The sequence below is a fragment of the Pteropus vampyrus genome, unplaced genomic scaffold (assembly GCF_000151845.1).
Source record: "Pteropus vampyrus isolate Shadow unplaced genomic scaffold, Pvam_2.0 Scaffold11, whole genome shotgun sequence".
Taxonomy (NCBI): domain Eukaryota; kingdom Metazoa; phylum Chordata; class Mammalia; order Chiroptera; family Pteropodidae; genus Pteropus; species Pteropus vampyrus.
Genome location: NW_011888792.1, coordinates 994509 through 1013493, shown reverse-complemented (window position 1 = coordinate 1013493; position 18985 = coordinate 994509). Strand labels below are relative to the sequence as shown.

Below are 18985 nucleotides of genomic sequence, written 5' to 3'. Positions count from 1 at the left end.
CTGAGGAGCTTCCAAGGGAATCTCTGTCTATAAGTTACTTGTTTGAATTAAGAAATCTGGTCCCCAGGAAGACCCTTATAAAAACATCAACATATTGCTTGAGAGAAGTATCATATTATGTCATTCTTTTGCATGCTGAAAGTGTACCAAAATGTTACACTCTGCCACTTGGTGAAACTCAGCAGGAATGCTCCTAATGAGAGGTCACTTCAGATTAGGGAGCAGTGAAGATGACAGGCCCAGGGGCCAGTATGATGATGCCAGGCTGTGGGAGATCAAGCTGGCCCCCAAAGAGAGCATGGCATAAATAAGGTTTTCAGTTTGCTTTTCTTTCCTCTTAGAAGGTGACCAATCCATTGTGACAGAACAGACAGATGATGCTGTGGCCTGATTTTTATGTATCCTTCAGCTGGATCTGGGTTTTAAGGATTTGCCGGGCCTTTTCCATAGGCATCAGGCATGCTCCAATAATTTTTAAATGTCAGAACTGTAGAAACCCCATAGAGATATATATGACCTTAGGGAATACTGAATGACAAATTTTTAAAGGTAGACTTGGGCCAAAGTGGGTGCAAGGTATTTGGGCCTATTTTAATTGGTGCTTACAGTTAGGAAAACGGTCTCATCAAGCTCCTCTGCTTCTCTCACGATGGTCTCCAGGGTGTCCTTGGCAGTGTCCATGCTCTGCAGAAAGTGGACCATCTGGTCATGCAGGAATTCCATTTTCTTTTTCTTTACTTCCTCAAAGCTCTGGGCTTTCTCATCATACTGTGCTAAAACTTTCTTCATCATTTCTTCATTCTGTTCTTCTAGTTTTTTCTCATTTTTACTACAATTTTCCTAAAACAAAATAAAACAAAAAAACCTCTGAATGAAATAAGAAGTACATATCTTTTTCTTTTTCTTTTCTTTTTCTTTTTATAGAGAAACACCAGCCTTTTAAAGAATTGACCTCGGGCATCCTGATAAGAGAATCAGATTTTATGCACAGTCTAAATTTTCAACCCACCAACCCCCCGCCCCTTGACATAGTTATCTTTGTAATAAAATTCGCTGTAAGAGCATCCTCAAGAAAGATTATTTAATGAAACACACACACACAAAGATATTTGTATGGAAGTCTAGCCCACCTGCTTTCCCACGTGATAAAACTTGAAAATGACATCACAGTGAATGGAGACCCATGGCCTTCAGGTAGTGAAGAGGGCTTAGTGCTATTTTTGCCACTCCACTAAAATCATAGAGGTGGGTAGCAACCAGGATATTGGACAGGGTACTACATTCATAAATGCTCTCCAGGGAGGGGTCAGCTTCCCAGGAGAAACTTTAATGCTCATCTGGACAAACCCAGATGCCTGGCTGTCATCACTAGAGGGCTAGTGATAAGGTGATCATATAATTTACTGTCTAAAAGGGACACTTTGAGTGGGGAGGCACTAAAAGTAATTACCAAGTGTTAATTTCACCTATGACTGGAGTTGTTAAGCAAAAGTCTCACAAGCAAATTAGGATGTGGAGTTGCCCTAGTGATAAGAAAACTGTGCACCAGCCTTCTGCAGGGGCCCTCTGCCATTCCTAATTGACAAGTGGGGACGCCTGGGCCATCTCTGTATACAGATGGAGTATTGCTTTGCCCTCTCTTCACTGCAGAGGGAGCAAGGGCCAGCAGTTATGAGGGCATGATCACATCGAAGACAATAGCACCATGAGAGATACTCATTTGTCCTAGGCATGGGACTTTGGGCAGTGACTTAGAGCATTTCTGCAGAGCTAACCCAGTGAAAGGCAGAATGGTGGAGCAAGAACTCAGACCTGAATTCAAATCTTGTCTCTTAACTTACTATGACCTTGGGTAATATACTTAACTCTAAGTCTCAGTTTCTTATCTATAAAATGGAAATAACAATAACACCTATCTCATGTGGCTATTGTGAAGATTAAATTGGATAGGCATGTAAAGCATTTGCCTTATCATAGCAAGTGCCCAATAAATATGTTATGTGTGTTTAAAGGGAAGTCATTTATCATTAGAAAGAAAGTAGTATCACAGATTACACAAAGATGAAAGACTTTAAGGACCTTCAGATTTAATGAAACAAAAGCAACAATGGCAAACCACACATGCACATACAAACCCCTATTCACATCCTTTTAGCTCAGAATCATTTACTTGTGAGGCCCGCGAACAAACCAAAGTAAAAGGGACATGGTAACTTACCTCAATGGTATTAAAAAAAGATTCTATCTCACTAACAAAAGCTTCAATCCTCAAGGACTTTTCTTGTAAATTTTCTAGAAATTCTGCTAATTGAACCTGAGGAGAAGAATTAAGATATGACATTTAAGTATATGACATTTGGGAAAAGAACTTCAAACAGTGAGCTCCAATGTCCTCATAAATTTAGTATGTTTGGTAAAGATTTATTATACCATCTCACTAATAAATCAATCTAAATTTTTCTGCTGCTTCATCCAAGTTGACTATAGATAATTCTGTATGATAAACAATTAGGAGGATTGTGAGTGAGAGCAATAGAAAAGCAATTTATTTTCTCATACAACAGGAAGAATTTCTTGGTAAGTTAGTGAGTTCAAAGCGTATTTGCTTTAGTGGACTATGAATTTGAATTATTTCTCCTTTGATTTTTATATATTGTCTTTCTTCTAATAGCAGGCTTTTTGCTGAATTGGTCCAACCTATCTGAGTAGTCTTCTCACATTTGCATCAATGACGTCTGGTGACCCTGGAGCACCTGACCCTGAGACACGATCAGAGTGTCACCAGGCAAGAAGTCCAGCATACCAAATGATAGAAACTATCTACTAAAGGGACCTAAAAGTTCTAATGATTCTCAAAGAGTTAAAAATACTCAAGAGTGACAGCCAACTAGAAAATGGATGGGAGATGTGGGAAGATGGTGCCTACTTTATCCAGTTATATACATAGCTATCCTGCTAAACTTAACAAGTAACAACACAGAATAACAGAGCTTCAGCGGCCTGATTCACTATCCACATAATGATGGAGAAATTATACTAATGGAAGCCCCTTCAGGATCTGGCTTCTACTTCCCTCTCTAGCCTCTGCCTCTTCTCCACAAGTTCCCAGGCTCCAGTCACACAAGCCCATCTTTCCTTGGATTCTTTCTCACCTATGTGCCTTTTCACATGGTATTCTCTATCTCTAGAATGTTCTCGCTGCCCTTGTTTGTTGAAGGAACTCTATTTTATTTAAGGCTCATCCAAGCTTCACCTTTCCAAGACACCTCCCCTAACCCTCCCAGTCCCACTCCACCATTTCACTCACTCCCAAAAGGTTCATTTCTCAGAACACTGCCCCCAAAATGGTGTACTAATTTGAGGGAGCTACAAATCCATCCTCCTTTTTGTTTTCATTCCCAATGCTTAGCATAGTTCCTGACATGAAATGGCAGGTTAATAAATATTGAGAAAGAAGGAAAGGAGAGAGTGAAGAAAGAAAGCAAGTGACAGACAAAATAAGCCATCACAATGGGGATTGAGTAGGGAGAGAAGCAAGGACCTAGATAATCCATAAAAGCAACCAGCAGTTTCTGAATAATTACAATGGCCTACTCACAGGATGCTACAGAATTCTCAAGCTATAACTTTTTAAATAGGTTTTTAATTTTAAAAAGTTGCCAACCAATTCTTCATCCTCACAGTAGATTTAATAAAATGAAGCAAGCCTCTTTAGCATTAGGCAACTAGTTTTCTACTTTCTCATACTGTTTGGAGATGATCAAGGAAAAAAAAAAATTTAATGGATTTAAAGCAGGAGACATCATATTTCCCTGAGATGGGACATCACTTGTAAAATTCTTAATCTTTTAGCAGAAAATGAAATAGAACATCTCTTGCAGAGTTAATCTTTTTAGTGAACCTAAAGTTTTCTTCCCTTCTTTCGTTGGAAAAAAGGCCCTCTTCCTCAAATCCTGACAATTGCTGGACACTGGTGACTCAGATCCTCTGGCTATTGATAAGGGTCATCAGCCTACTGTTAAACAGAAATGGTGTTAAGCCAGGCAGGGCTTAGAGTCTGAGAGGGAAGGGGACTTTAGGCCAAAGGTCTTTTTTTTACTCTTTAGAAATATATTAACCAAGCCTGTTTCCCTTTACTCACTTAATAGGCAAATCAATAATAAGTTTGTGTCTTCTTTTTCCTTGTCTAGGGACTGAGGTGGCACTTCAGCAGGAAACCCAAGACCCCACCCTGACTGAGACAGAAAGGGAAAGAGCGCCATGAAACCCCTGTAGGCAGGGACTGCGGCGTTCTCAGCAGGAAGCAGATACAGAAGAAGAGACCTCCGGGCCCTCAAAATCTATACCAATAATAAGGGGATTCATGGCTCTTAGAAAAGAGTTAGACAGGAAAGTTAGTTAGGGGGTTTTGGGTCTGCCTACAAAGACGCTGAGGTCATCCTATCCTAGAAGGGGTCCACCCTAACCCGCCCACAATTAAGCAAGCCAGAAGGCATTTTTTAACTCACACAAAGAAATCAGTAGGCAGAGAATTAGGTACCAGTTTAAGCCAGTCACTCGCACTCGTGCAATGAAGACCCCAATGACCTTCATTTCGCACGTGTGCAATGAAGACCCACTGACCACCAACTCACCTGAGCCTCGTTATACCATCATTATAATATGATGTATATGCCCAGAAGTTCATTAATATTATAACAGACTGAATTCTGGGAACAAACATGCACAGAAAGCAAAATGATGAATCACTGAGCCCTGTCAATCTTAGTTGTCAAGGAAGCCCACTCCTCTATGAAAAGTAACCACCCACAGCAAAAAGGGATAAAATCCCCAAAGCTTTTGTTACCAGGCCTTTTGAGCTACGCTTCTCTTGCTCAGTCCTGCTTCCACTTCTGGAAATGTACTTTCCTTTCTAATAAAACTTTTCTACTGTATTTCGGTGTCTTGCTCAATTCTTTGTTCGAGACATCAAGAACCTGGACAACATGCTGGGAGAGGATCCACACTCTCTGGTAACATCCCCACTTTTAAATTTATTTTAAATTGACAATATTTAGACAGAATGACTTTTTAATTTCTAAAACTCACAGAGAGAGACAAAACATAATTAAGAAGGCTGAAAAACATCTAGTCTTCTTTCTGCTAACAGTGCCCAGCAGTTGCTACTTAACAAAACCAAGTATAATCAAAGAATGGTGTGCATGTCAGTGCTGCTAACACATCCCAATGCCTGAGTTTCATAAAAGAAATCATTCCCTTTCCTACCCCTAAACTTTACCAGGTAAAGTTTCAATAAAATTTCACCCTGGAGAAATAGAACAGATATCAGATGAGTGGAGAAGGATTAATTTTCTAGGAGAAAAAAGTGCAAGATTCTAATACGGTATCCTACCGAATCAAAATAATATGGCAATTTTTAACAGTGATCTAAGTGAATAATCATATTTAAAATCACTACCATTAGCAAATAATTGAGCTCAGCAATATGGCTATACAGCCAAGTGCAAAAACTCTGGTGTCACATAGATCTGGGTACCAATCCTACTTCTGTGTTCCATGACCTTGGGTAAATCGCTTAAACTATCTGAGCCCATGTTGTTATCTGCAAATGGATGACAATGACAGGGTTGTTGTGAGGAAAATAGTTATCTTGTATATAAAGAACTTTTTTTTTTTTAATAAAGATCTTAACACAATGCTTGGCACAAAGTAAGTACTCGATTCTTGTTATTATTTTCAGTTTTAGATCATTCTGGCTACTATCTAGATGATATATTGAAGAGACAAGAATGAAGATTCCAGTCAGAAGGGAGATGGGAGTCTCAAAGACTAAATGGTTAGTTTCCTGTAGTATCTCTGGGAACAAGGGTATTTATAATCATATACATAAGAATATGTGTTGTAACTAATTTTTTAAATTGGGATTCTATAGACATAGCTAAAAAGAATGCAAAGGTTTTCCATTTCTAACATTAATTTGATAGATAAAGACAAGATATGGAGGAAACTGAAATTTAAAATGTCTTCCTGTCTTTTTTAATAAAACTTGCAGTCAAATTGCTCAATGTAATGTAATGTGTATTTTTAAAGGATGATATTGTGGGTAATAGAAAAATGGCTGTTTTACTCTCAAAAGCATATTTTAAAAATTAAATTTATTTGGCTTTTTTGCAGCCTTGTGCTATTTATCTTGGTATCCCCAGAACCTAGAACAGTATTTGACACAGTGTATACACAATAAATGGTTTGTCAACTGATCTTAACTAAATGCCTGGTGAAATATTCTTAAGTTTTTTGGTCATTTTTAAAATTGAGAAAATATAAAAACAAATTCAATGTACATGTATTATTACATACCTATATGCTTTAAAATCTATTTACCTTAACAGCACTTATAGCTGTATCGAGCGTTGAAACCTCATGGTCTTTGTGGGTGCCAAATATCTTGTCCGCAGCAGAAATTGGGCTTTTGCAAGTGTAGCAATATGTGTCAATCTGGGACTTTTTCACTTCCTTCTGTTCCTCCTCCGTGACTAACTCTGATAATAATTGTTCTTCTGTCCTCTCTCTGCCCAACTCTCTCTGTTCAGCAGACATACTTTGTTCCACCTCATTCACAAATTCATTTTCACTGATGTGTTCAGAGGATTCCTTCCCTTGAGATAACACAAACTCAGGAGTAGATTCTGAATACAGTTCTTCTGATAAAGTGTCTTGAGTAACCATTTCATAATTCAGGGATTCAGCAAATTCATACTCATCCTGAATAGGGCTATTGCGGAGTCTATCTTCACTTGGCTCGGGTGGGACCATGATGCTAGGTACTTCTTGCAGTGTTTCTTGAACACAGGTTGCACCAGATGCAAATTCTTCCTCTGGGAAGGACACTTGTACTGGAACATTCAGATTGACCTCTGGATTAGCATTTGCTGCTTCATCACTCTGATTGCTTGTTTCATCTACTCTCTCCAGAACATGATGGGTGTCTTCAAATGGAACCGCATGGGTTATCTTCTGGGTGACCACTCTGACTTCCTCAGTGATGGGAACTTTGCTCTGTATAGCTACACTGTCAAGGGTCTCCATGTGGCCTACTGATTCTCCTTCTCCGTAAGTAGCTTTCTGTTCCTCTTCCAGACTTTTTTCTCCAAGAATAGTTCCGAACCTCCCCCAAATTTCCCCTTCTGCTGCTATTGGCTGGTATAAATCATCCTTAACACCTGGTTTTTCTTCCAGACCTTGGCCTTGGTTCTTTTCAGTTACAGATGTGTCATGGAGAATGTCATCTTTGAGTATGTACTTCTCAAAATATATTCCTGTTCCATCATCAGTGTCAGAATTTCTTCTTGGAAATGATGCCTCAGAATTCACACTATCACCTTCAGAAGCTGTCTCCCCTTCCTTCTTTTTCTCTCCAACTGCTTCTTCATACAGATCCTTGTATAAAAATGCAAGTGCAGGTGGCTCCTCCAGAAGTTCGGGATTAATGGCTTTAGCAGTGGTAGGAAGTATCTGAGTTCGTGACAAAACCTCTTCTTCTGCATCAAATAAAGGCATCCCAGGTAACTTGGAACCCACATCTCTGTTTGCGCTTTTCGAAGCATCTTTATCAGGTGATTTTTGGATAACCAAAGACTTTGGGGTTTCTCGGTGAGATAACTTTTCCAGTCCATAGAAACTTTCATCTAATTTCACCAAGTCATATTCACATTCTATGGCACTTTCCTCTGAACTCTCTGGGAATGAGATAGTTTCTTCTGGAATTTCCTTTGAAAATTCTACTTCAACACTTAATTTCTGTGGAGCTTTCTGTTTTTCTGGGTCTGGGGAGATGTTATAATCAATCAATGTATATTTTTCAAAATAATCCTCTTCACTGGGAATTGTGGGCTGATTAAAGGGTAAATCACCAGTTTCTGAGTCTGTGGATAATTGTTCTTTTGTTTTATGAGTTTCCTTTTGTTTACTTTCTTTCAGTGATGTGACTTTTTTATCCCAATCTTCTAATTTACTCGCCAATGTTTTATGGCAAGCGACTGCCTCACTATCATCATGGAGGGGTAGAGTTTTTAATGAGGCCTTCTCTTCCAAATATTCTAATTTATCTTGCATTTGTTCACTTTCTTCCTGATCAACTGAAGAGATAAATGCAGGAGCATGAATATTCAAAATCTCACAGCCTTCAGAAATGATATTGAAGGCACTCTTTTGATCTTCTGAAAGTCCAGCTGGCTTACTAGTCATTGAAAATTCTTCATCTTTTTCATATGTATCTTCAGGTTCTTCGGATACTTCTCTAGTAGAAACCATTTTATTGGCATTGGTTGTTGTTGCACTTGTTATAAATTGAGCATAGTTGCTGCTTAAAGAGCGTGGTTCATTTATATGGGCAGCTTCTACAGCCTCCAAGTGGTGCTTTGAAACAAGAACAGATTGTTTAGACGTTTCAGATGCTTGCTCTTTTGATGTCTGAATAGTATGGACTGAATGCCTATCTGGAGTCAATTCTTGTTTCATCATTGTACTAATTTGTTTCTTTACTGTACTAATTTCTGGAGAAGCTTCTGAAACAAGTGCTTGTGGTTTCACTGATGACAACAAATATGGTGGTGTTTCTAAGATCTTTGTTTCATCCAAAGGATGATCTAAAATCCTTTCAGATTCTTTAGATGGAGAGCCTTGTTTCATACTCCCTTTTGCGATATCTACTGAACCACCTTTTGACAGCTCTGATACTGTGACCAGTCCCTTTTCTTCATTCTGACTTGCCAAACCCCTGTTTGATTTTTCCAACACCAGATTTCCTTCCTTAGGAAAAGAGTGGTTATCTATTTCATCATGATAAGAAAGATCCCCTGGAAAGAAAGTCTTGGTTTTCTCCATCAGTACTTCACTTTCTTCTAACAGATGTGGTTGGGTTGCTACTGTCTTTGTTTCCTTGATTTCTGGGTGAGCCTCTGAGATTATGATTTCTGATTTTTCAGTAACTGATGTAGTTTTAGCTAATGAAAATGGACAAGTTTCACCCAAAGAATGACTTAAAGAGACATCTGATTCTTCGGGCAGAGACCTGGCTACAGTCACAGAATAAGGCTGAATTTCCTGCTGCTTCTCTCCTTCTAAAAACACATGTGACTGCTTTGCTTTTTCTTTTCCTTTCTCCTCCTTAATAATTTTGTGTCTTTCTTTGTGGTCTTCATTTTGATAGACTTGCTGCAGCACAGCAGCCGCTTTTGATTCCTCCATTTTAATAGGGCTAGATGCATGTGTAATGTGTGCCTTTCCTATTTCATTATTATCTCTTAGCTCTAATGGGGCCACAGTTTCTTGTTTTTCTGCCAGCACCTTCTTTTCTGCCAAAGAATATGATCTGGTTTCCAAGTTATCTTTTTCCTCAGTTGGGCTAACAGACCTGAGTTTTATTTCCTCTTCAGAAATTTTCAAGGAAGTAGGTTTTGGCATTTCTTTATTTAGTCTGTCTTCACCAAGATCAATTAAACTGCCTTTATATTCTTCTACTGGCAAAATTGTTGACTCTGGCTTCTCTGATGCCTTTGTAATATTTTTATTTGTGAAGCTAGAAGAAGCTGATTTTGGCTGTTGTGACATCTTATCTACTACATCAAATGAAAAGAGTGATTTTTCTTTTTGATCACTTCTTGGCTGTTCAAGAACTGAAATATTCCATTTAGATGGAGGAGAGATTTCTGGCTTCTGGGCTCTTTTACTATCAGTGACATGAAGAGGAACAGCATTTTTGGCTTCTTCCATAATGGATTCCTCACTCATGAGAGAATAAGATTGAAGATGGTCCTCACCATCAACAGAAGTAACTAAGTTTAGACCCATTTCCTCTGAAGAGTCTAGGATTTCTTTCTTCCCATGATCTTCACTGGACACCTCAAAATTGGGTTTTGGCTGTTTTAGAACTTCTACATTTGATAAAAGTGTAGGTTTTTCTTTAAAGTCTTGACCTTCACCAGATTTAACCAAAGTATCTCTGGATTCTTCAGTAGTTATAAGTTTTGCCTCTGGTACCAGATGATCAGCTGGTTTCTCAGTTGCATTAAAGTCAGCTGGAGCTGTACCTTTAGGCTCTATCACAGTCATTGCTTTTTCTACAGATGGACTTGGCTGAGTTTCTACATCTTCTTTTTCAGCAACTGTGCTATCTGGAGTGCTTGATCCAAAAAACAAACTGGACACCCAAGATGTGAAAGATAAAATTCCTTTCCTTTCCTTTTCTTCAGAAAGGCCTGGTTTAACTGCCTTTGGTTGCTCAGGCAGCTTTTGTGTCATCTCAGGTGATTCTGGGGGTTGAGGTCTTTCATTTTCTTGGGTTGAGGAGAGAGGTTCTATTTGTGTGGGTATTTTCACTTCAGATGTTGGTTTCCTTGTTTCATTAGCATCATCTACAACCTTTGACTGAACCATTTTTGATTCTTCTAATGGCTTCTCTCCAGGTAAAAGAGACATACTCCCATGTGCCGCTTTTTTATTACCCAGTGCAGGTTCTGCATCTTCTACCTGGAAATGGGCTGCTTTGCCAGGAGAAGGAATAGATTCTGATATGACTTGTTCCACTGATGGGCCAGACACTGGTTTCTGAAGGATTCTTTCAGAAGGTAGTTTGATTTCCTCTTGGTGGTCTCCTTTGCTAGGCATGGAAAATTCTGTGTTTGATTTCTCCAATATTGAACTTTCACTCCCCGTGAAAGAAAGGATTTGCTTCTCCTCTGCTTTATTTCTTTCTACATTTCCAGCTGGAACTAAAGATGTTGGTTGGGGGGCCAGCTTTATGTCTTCTTCAGAAGTTTTAGTTGATAAGGTCTCACTGTTACCACTGGAGATAACAAGAGATTCTGGTTTTTGTAATGATAAATGTGATTCTCCAGCAGAATGTGGCAGAACCTGCTTTCCGATTTCATATGTATGGTCTTTATCTGACAGAACAGCCTTGAGCTGCCCTGTCATCAGATCATCACTGGCAGAGGAAGCTAGCAGCACAGATCCCAGTACACTTTCTTCATGATTACTTGCCAAATCTCTTTCTGGCTTTTCCAGCATCCAGTTTTCATCCTTTGGAGAAATAAGGGTATCTTTCATTTGTGTTTCTTTAACACCTGCAGACTCGGCTATCACAAGTGATTTTGATTCTTCTAAAGGAAAATTCTCTTTCATAATTGAAAGTTGTTTAATACCTAGATCTTGTTTATCCACAAAAGATGTGCTTACATCAGGTAATTTAACAGCCTGATCTGAATGAAGTGCTTTTTCAGGCTTCTCTTGTTCCATGAGAAGGTGAGAAGTGATGTTTGATGGTTCAGTTATACTCTGGGGTACAGGGAATGTATTTGGTTGGTCTCTCTCTTCATTCAGTGTAGTTACAATATTCTCTGTTACTTGTGCTTTCAAATTTCCTAATGAGCTTATTTCTTGTTTTTCTCCCTTTTTAAAGTCAGCTGAATGGTTCAAGCCTTCTGATAATCCTTTTAAAGAAAAAGCATATGGATGAAGTTCTTCTGGGTTGTCTCCTTCAACTAAAGGGGTAAGTGCTTTTTTTGACTCTAAGCTGACTACCTTAGGAGAAATAGATTTAATTTCTTGACTCTGAGGTTCCTCCTTAAGGCATGATGAAAGCTCTGAAATTTTAGGCACTGTAGTTGGTACTTGAAGTTCCCTGTTCTCTTCTTTACCTTCTCCTCTGCTCGTAAGCTCAACTAGGTCCTTCTCTAAGACAGAATCCTTTGTTTTAGTTGTGGGAGATTTTATTAGTTTTGTATCCACAGATGCACTTTGCCTACCTAAACCACTAGTGGATTCCAACTCAGCATTTGGTAATTCTGATACTTGGTGTAGCTTGTCTTCCTTATCAGGTTCCAAAGAGAGCTCTGCCAGAGCAAGATCTTGTTTTTCTGACAGGGAATCTCCCTGAGCTGTAAGAGATATCTCCATTGCCTGTTTGTTCTTATCATCACTAAGGGTTGGTAATGTCAGAGCTAAATCTTCTAGCTCTAAATTTTCCATCTGGGGAGAAGAATTTTCCATCTTTTCACTTATGCCTTTTGGAACTATATGTTTGGGTGCAGGTGACATGTTTTGCGAGAAAGGAAGTTCAGTTCCTTGTTTCTCTATCTCGCCACCTAGATTGAGCAAAAGCACATGTTTGGGCCCCGATACCTCTGAGGCAGACACAGAATTCTTTTTCTGTGATGAAGCCAAACGTTCAGAGTCAAGGACCATAGAAAATGAAAGACCTTGTTCGTTTTCCATCCTTGCTTCCTTAGATACATCTGCATGCTGAGAAGACAGTGTTTTGGTTATTGGCAAGACAGGTTTAACTTCTTCAGTTTCTACTTTTGACAAAATAGAATGGTCTGATATAGAGGATACACTTGGAGGTGAATCAAATTTAATTTCCTTCTCTGCTTCTGACCAAGCTGGATGTTTGGATGCAGCAGTTTCAGTGGGAGAAGAACTAGCTTTAATTGCTATCTTTTCTTCTCCTTTAAAAAGTGAATGCTCATCTATAGATGTTACCCGTGGTGGCAAACCACTTCCTAATTCACTCTTTTCTACTTTTGTTAAGAGTGGATACTCTACAAGGGTGGTAAGAGAAACCTCTGTTGACTTTTCCTCTTTTGCTAATTTGGTTAAGCTTGAATCATGCTTAGTTACAGATGTAGTTATTGAAGAACTGGGTTCAATTTCTTTCTTTACTTCTTCTGATAAAGCTGAAAATTCTGGTGTGGATGGTCCATGTTCAACTTCCTTTTCCACTCCTGGTGAAGTTGAATGCAGTACTCTAGGTATACCAGTTGTTTTAGAATCATGTTTCACTTCTGTTTTTAATGCTGATAAAATCTCAGGTTCAGATAAAGATGTTTCTTTTACTGGTGTATATGGTTTTATTACTTCGGGCTCATTCCTCGACAGCGTTCTCTGTTCTAGTTCAGATGTCACAGTTGGAGCTAAATTGGATTTGACATCCTTCTTTGGCTCATCTACCAAGTCAGGCAGAACTGAATATTTCATCCCAGACCCTGGAACATTTGGAGGCTGAGGCTCCATTTCTTGATCCCGTGATCCACGTGATGTAGCTTCTTCAGATTCAGGCACAATTTCTTCCTTACTTTTAACTTTTAACAAAGCCATCTGTTCATTTGCAGCTTTTGGAGTGAGCAATCCTTCGGGTTCTTGTTCTTTCTTAAATGCATGGACTGAATCAGGTGAAACGGAATATTGAGATGAAGGCAAAACGGATTTGGTTTCTTCCTTTACCATGGATGATTGTGTAGGTAAAGAAACAGGGGTTGCAGCTCCTGATAAACTAGTCTTATTTTCTCCCTTCTCCAATTCACTGGTTAAATACGGTGAAATCAAATCTTCCAACTTAGGTTCTAAAAATCCTTGAGTTACCCGCTTCTGTGCCAAAATGAGATATTCAGATACAGACGTTGAGGCTGTTTGAGCATCTGTTTTCTCTGCTTTATTTGTTGCAGGTGGCAGACTCAAGTCTTCAGGTGCAGATATCGAAGGGGAAGGTTCAGCTTGTTGCTTCTGTGATGAATCGAGATGTTCAGGTACAGGTGTAGCAGCTGTTGGTTCAATTTCTTCCTCATCTGCTTCTGAAAAGTAGGAATACCCTGAAGCAGATATTGCAGTTAACAGTGAATCAGGCTCGATTTCATTTTTCTTTGTTTCTGGTATTCTATATGGTGGGACTGAAACTTGTGAGGCTGAGTCTGGAGAAAAAAGTTCAGCTTCTTCAGTGTCTTCATCTGACAAAACAGTATGTTCAGATGGCGATGTTAAACATATTGAAGAATCGGACTCAAATTCTCTTTTCTCGGTTTCCTGAGTTGCATAGGGTGGAAATGAGAATTCTGACACAAATGCGGAGTCTGGAGAGAAAGGTCCAATGTCTTCTTGCTCTTCTTCTGAGAAATTCATGGGTGAGGAGGCACCTTTTATATTTAAAGGGGATCTGTGGACAATTTCTACCTCCTCTGATTCTGGTGTTGCATATGGTGGTACTGAAAATTCAGAAGCTGAGGTGGAAGAAGGTGTGTACCGCTCCATTTCTACTGTCTCTTCTTCTGATAGGACCACATATTCAGATGGAGTGGCTGAAAGTGGTGGGGCTTGGTATTCAGAAGTCACATCAGCTATGCATGGGGGGAGAGAGTGTTCAGACACAGAGGCCACATCTGGGGAATACGGTCTAGTGTCTTCCTTCTCTTCTTCTGACAGAATCATGTGCTCAGAAACATTTTTTGATTTTAACAGGGGCACATCATCAATTATTTCCCTTAGGGATTCCTGTGCTATATTTGGTGGAACTGCATATTGGGAAGTCAATGTCGAATCTGGTGTGAAACGCTCTCTTCTTGGGTCCTCTTCTGATAGGACTGCACATTCCGATGCAGCAGTTGAAAGCAGTGGTGACTGGCACTCAGACGTCATCTCAGTTATGCATGGGGGGAGAGAGTGTTCAGACACAGAGGCCACATCTGGGGAATACAGTCTAGTGTCTTCCTTCTCTTCTTCTGACAAAATCATGTGCTCAGAAACACCTTTTGATTTTAATGGGGACATATCATCAATTTTCTTGAGTGACTCTTTTGTTGCCTGTGTTGGAACTGAATATTCAAAAGCAGATGTGGAATCTGGAGCGTGATGCCCACTTTCTGAGGCTTCTTCTCCAGACAGGACCATGTGTCCCAGTGTAGCTGCTGAAAACAGTGGGAACTGGCATTCAGAAGTCTTCTCAGTTATGGATGGTGAGAGAGAGTGTTCTGATGCAGAGGCTGAAGCTGGAGAATAAGGCTCAAATTCCTCATTTTCCTCTTCTGACAAAACTGTATGTTCAGACAGAGCTTTTACATTGGATGGAAAAACTGCCTCAACTTCTTGCTTCTCTAGTTCTTGGTTCATATCCTGTGGGACTGAATACTCTGATACAAAAGCAGAATCAGTAGAAACAGACTCATTTTCCTCCCTTTCTTCTTCAGACAAAGCAGCATGTTCAGGTGTTGATGCTGTCAGTAATGGCAGAATGGTCTCCTCTTCTTCTCCCACTTCAGGGGCCAAATGTGGTGGGAGGGGCTTCTCAGAAACCGATGGACTTTCTGGGTAATCAAGTTCTATGATCTCTTCTTCCACTGAGTTAAAATCTTCAGGTTCAGAGGTAGCAGTTATTGGTAGAGAAGTTTCCATTTCTTCTTCCACTGGTTCCTCTAATACTAGCTGTTCAGAAAGAGAAATAGATGGCTCAGGCACGTTTTCTTTCTTCTCTCCTTTGACATCAAGATGAGGAGGGGTTAGTTGTTCGGAAACTGGTTCTGCCTTTTCTAGTGAAGTCAGGTCCAGTTCTTCTCTTTCTGGGCCAAAATCTTCCTGGATAGATGCTGACAGACCTGGTGAATCTGTTTCCAGAGAATCCTTCTCTGCCTCCAGTGAAATTGAATGGTCAGAATACACATCTTCCTTCTTTACATCATCCACTAAAGGTGGTGAGACTGAAGAGTCATGCTCTGAAGTTACAGCTTCTTGTACGTCAGACTCGAATTCCTCCTTTGCTGTTTCCGGGAACACAGTTGCAGATGTATCAGGCGTAAGAGAGGAAGGCTCCATTTCAGAAGGTTTTGCTTCATCACCTGGCTGTTGTGGCACTGACTGTGAAGGGCTGAGCTGTGTTTCTAGTTCTACTGTGTCATTTATAGAAGAGGAATCTGCATGCTTGGTGGCAGATGCAGCCTTTAGAGGAGAATCAACGTAAATTTTTTTTTGATCTTCACGACTAAATAAGGAGGTCAGGGACTTTGATCCTTTGGACAGCGTACCTCCCCAGGGTGAAGGAAGCTTTTTTACTTTATCATCTTCTATGCTTTGGGTTACTAATTTGTCAGTTTTGGAAATTATATTAGAATCACGATTGCCTAAATCTGGCTCTAGACTAATGGATGCATCCTTCCCCTTCCTATAATGTATTTCCTTAATTACATAACCCTTTGGCAATGTGCCATAAAATTGTAGTGGAATTAATTCTTCTTTAACTGAATTAAACATCTTAATTTTATATTGTACTGTTCCTATGTAGACTGGTCGTAACACTAACGGCTTGTGTTCCTTGTATATTGCTCCAGTAATAGGAGGTGTATTTGAGGTGGTCTTCTTTTTTCTCATTTTATCATAATCGCCAGTAGATGACTTCTCTTTCTGGGTTTTCAGTACCTGGCCTTCTGAAACTAAAGGATTTTCTTTTTTGTTTGCTGGTACATCTTGGGATTCAAAGGAATTTCTTTTTTTGTTGCCTTTGCGACGCAACGATGGTGAGCCATGCTTTGACTTAGACGCTCTTTTCCTAACCTTTTTAACTTCATCCACAATAAAGGAAACATTCCCTGCAGGAGGATTCATAGTCGACCCTTCTAGACTACATACACCAGAAGTCTGACTTTCTTCCGAAGCCCAAGGAGTGGAAGACCTACTTGAATTGGTCTCCCAGGTTATTCCACTATCTTCCCGCTGAACTGTCACCATGGAAAAGGAGGGGTCAGATATGATACACTTCTGCTTGGTCTTGCCCTCTTCGTCCTGGTCTGATAACCTACAGTAAGTAATAATAACATTAATAATTATATTATAATAAAATAACCTTATATTAATTACTTGTGATAATAAGCAAATACCATTTTACCAGGTAAAGGACTAATGTGAAATTAAAATACAGAAATAAATATCGCCACCCATATCAAAAACAGAGAAATATACAAAATAAAGTTTTAAAATTGTCAAATACAATAACACATCCCAGGCTAGAATGACTCAATATCCCCAAACTCAAAAAAAAGCAAACATTAAATTCATCACCTCCACTTATAAGGATTGCCCCCGACCTGCCGGGGCTCACCCAGTCACTCAGGCTCACTCTCTAGTCACCAGGACCTTCATAACAGCTCCCGCGTCTGTGCCATCCATTACTACTATTGCCGCCCCAGCCTAGCTCTTTATCACATCACCTCTAGATAATTGCACTAGATTCTTAAATGGTCAGCAGGTATCACATTTACCTCCTACCCTCCCCCACCCTCAATTCATCCTGCCCATCTTTCCAGACCACCTTTACTAAAAATTGTTATCATGTATTCCCTGTTCAAAAATCTCAGTGAAATTTCTCATACCTATAGAAAAAAAGTTCCTAATCCTTAGCTCTTTGATTCCTAGCTGACCTCATTTCAAAGCACCAACTCCACCTACCCCAACATAGTACATTTTAACTCTATAATTCGCTGTCCACTAAATATATCATGGGAACTCTGAATCAGGACCATAAAAAGGACACAGATCACAGAATATACAGAGATCACAAAAAATGTCAGCCTACTGTACTGTAGTTTCCTCATCTGTAAACCAGAGGTAATAACAGAACCTACCTGATACAGTTGTTGTGAAGATTAAATCAGGTACATTAAATGCTTAAGGAAAGTGCCTGGCATGTAGTTAGTGCTCAATAAACATTATCTGTAATCAGGCCTTCCATACAATCCTTGGACTAGAGATTACGGGAGCGTGGGAATGGTCATTTTCAACTGCTAAAGGTATTTGGAAAGGTGGTCTCCCTGGACTGCTCTCATGTCCCCTTAAGAGATGGCTGGCTTTGGCTGCCTCTCAACTGCCATTGAACATCTGTCTCAGACTCTACAATACTCTGGAATTTTTTTAAACCTCCTCCTCCCCTGTGTTCATGCTGTTCTTCCATTTAGAATGCTTCTTTCCCATCTTACTCCACCTTTTCTGCATATCTACATTCTATCTACTCTTTAAGGCTTAGTTTAAACCTCCACTGTTACCATTCCTGACCAGTTCAGTAGTCATATCTGCCATCACTTCATAAACATTAAGTTCAAGATTAAAACTCCAAGGGCTCTTTCTTTCTAGGGATATGGCTACAATTTGAGATAAATACAAACTACTGACTGGCTTACACCTTTCTACAACAAAACAAAAATAAATACTCTCTATGATAAAAAACCACTAAGCATAAGTATCTAATGAACGTCCTTTTAAAAATGCACTCAGTTAGAATTTAGGTCTCTTGCTAATAATTTTTTAAAATCATCAGTCACTGCTTATATTAGTGGTTCTTAACTCTGGACACATTTTAGAAATCACCTGTAAGGAGCATTTAAAAAATATTGATAACACCCATAGTCCTCCCCACAGAGACTCTGATTTAATTGTACTAGGGTAGAGTCTTAGCATTGTTATGTTTTTATATTTTAAAAGCTTCCAGGTAACTCTAATATGCATTCAGAGTTGAAAATCACAGGCCTAAACAATCCTAGCTATGAAACTTAATAATGCATGCCTTTCTTGCTTACCCTGAACCCTTCCTAATTTGTTAGGTTACGCTAAGAGCCAAGACCAGCAGGTACATTCTACTCTCTTTCCTTAAACTTCAGAATTTGCAGTCTGTGGCAAACGGCTAGGGACTGCTGAGATCCTGATCTCTTTAGCCCTCACCAAAGCCAGGTAGAGCCTGGGGCAGCCAGAGCCCCTGGGCCACTATCTTCAATAGCAAGCAGACTCATCCATTCACCCAAGTGTGCCATAAATAATATCGTTTTCTATATATGCCATGAATGAAAAGGGCGAGAAAGCAGTGGGAAGAACTGGTTTCTCCATTTCCCAGGCAACTCTGGCTCTCACTTATTTGCTTTAGTATTAAACTTAATACTAAAGTATTAAGTACTTTACTGAACTTAATTAAGAATTAATGCCCTATCTTGGTTCTAGACTGAAATTTTAGAATATTTTTTTTCAGGCTCTTTTACATAACTTTTTAAAGTTACTCCTCAGAATTTTCAATTCCTACTACTCCTCCCTTCTATTTAACTTAACAGAAGCAGGATAAAATTAAAAATTAAGGTTACAGCATGTAGCTTGGAAGTCAGTATTTTGAATGCCGAGGAGTGCAGTA

At 39.4% G+C, this 18985-nt stretch overlaps 1 protein-coding gene across 1 annotated transcript in view; it reads right to left on the bottom strand.

Annotated features, from left to right (window-relative positions):
* CMYA5 (cardiomyopathy associated 5) overlaps positions 1-18985 on the bottom strand; it is a 97933-nt gene that overhangs the window by 44350 nt on the left and 34598 nt on the right. The window contains exons 2-4 of the mRNA XM_011377392.2: positions 6382-16612; positions 2219-2314; positions 607-840 (exon numbers count right to left, since the gene is read on the bottom strand). Coding sequence (XP_011375694.1) covers positions 607-840; positions 2219-2314; positions 6382-16612 — 10561 coding nt within the window. The remainder of the gene's footprint in view (positions 1-606; positions 841-2218; positions 2315-6381; positions 16613-18985) is intronic.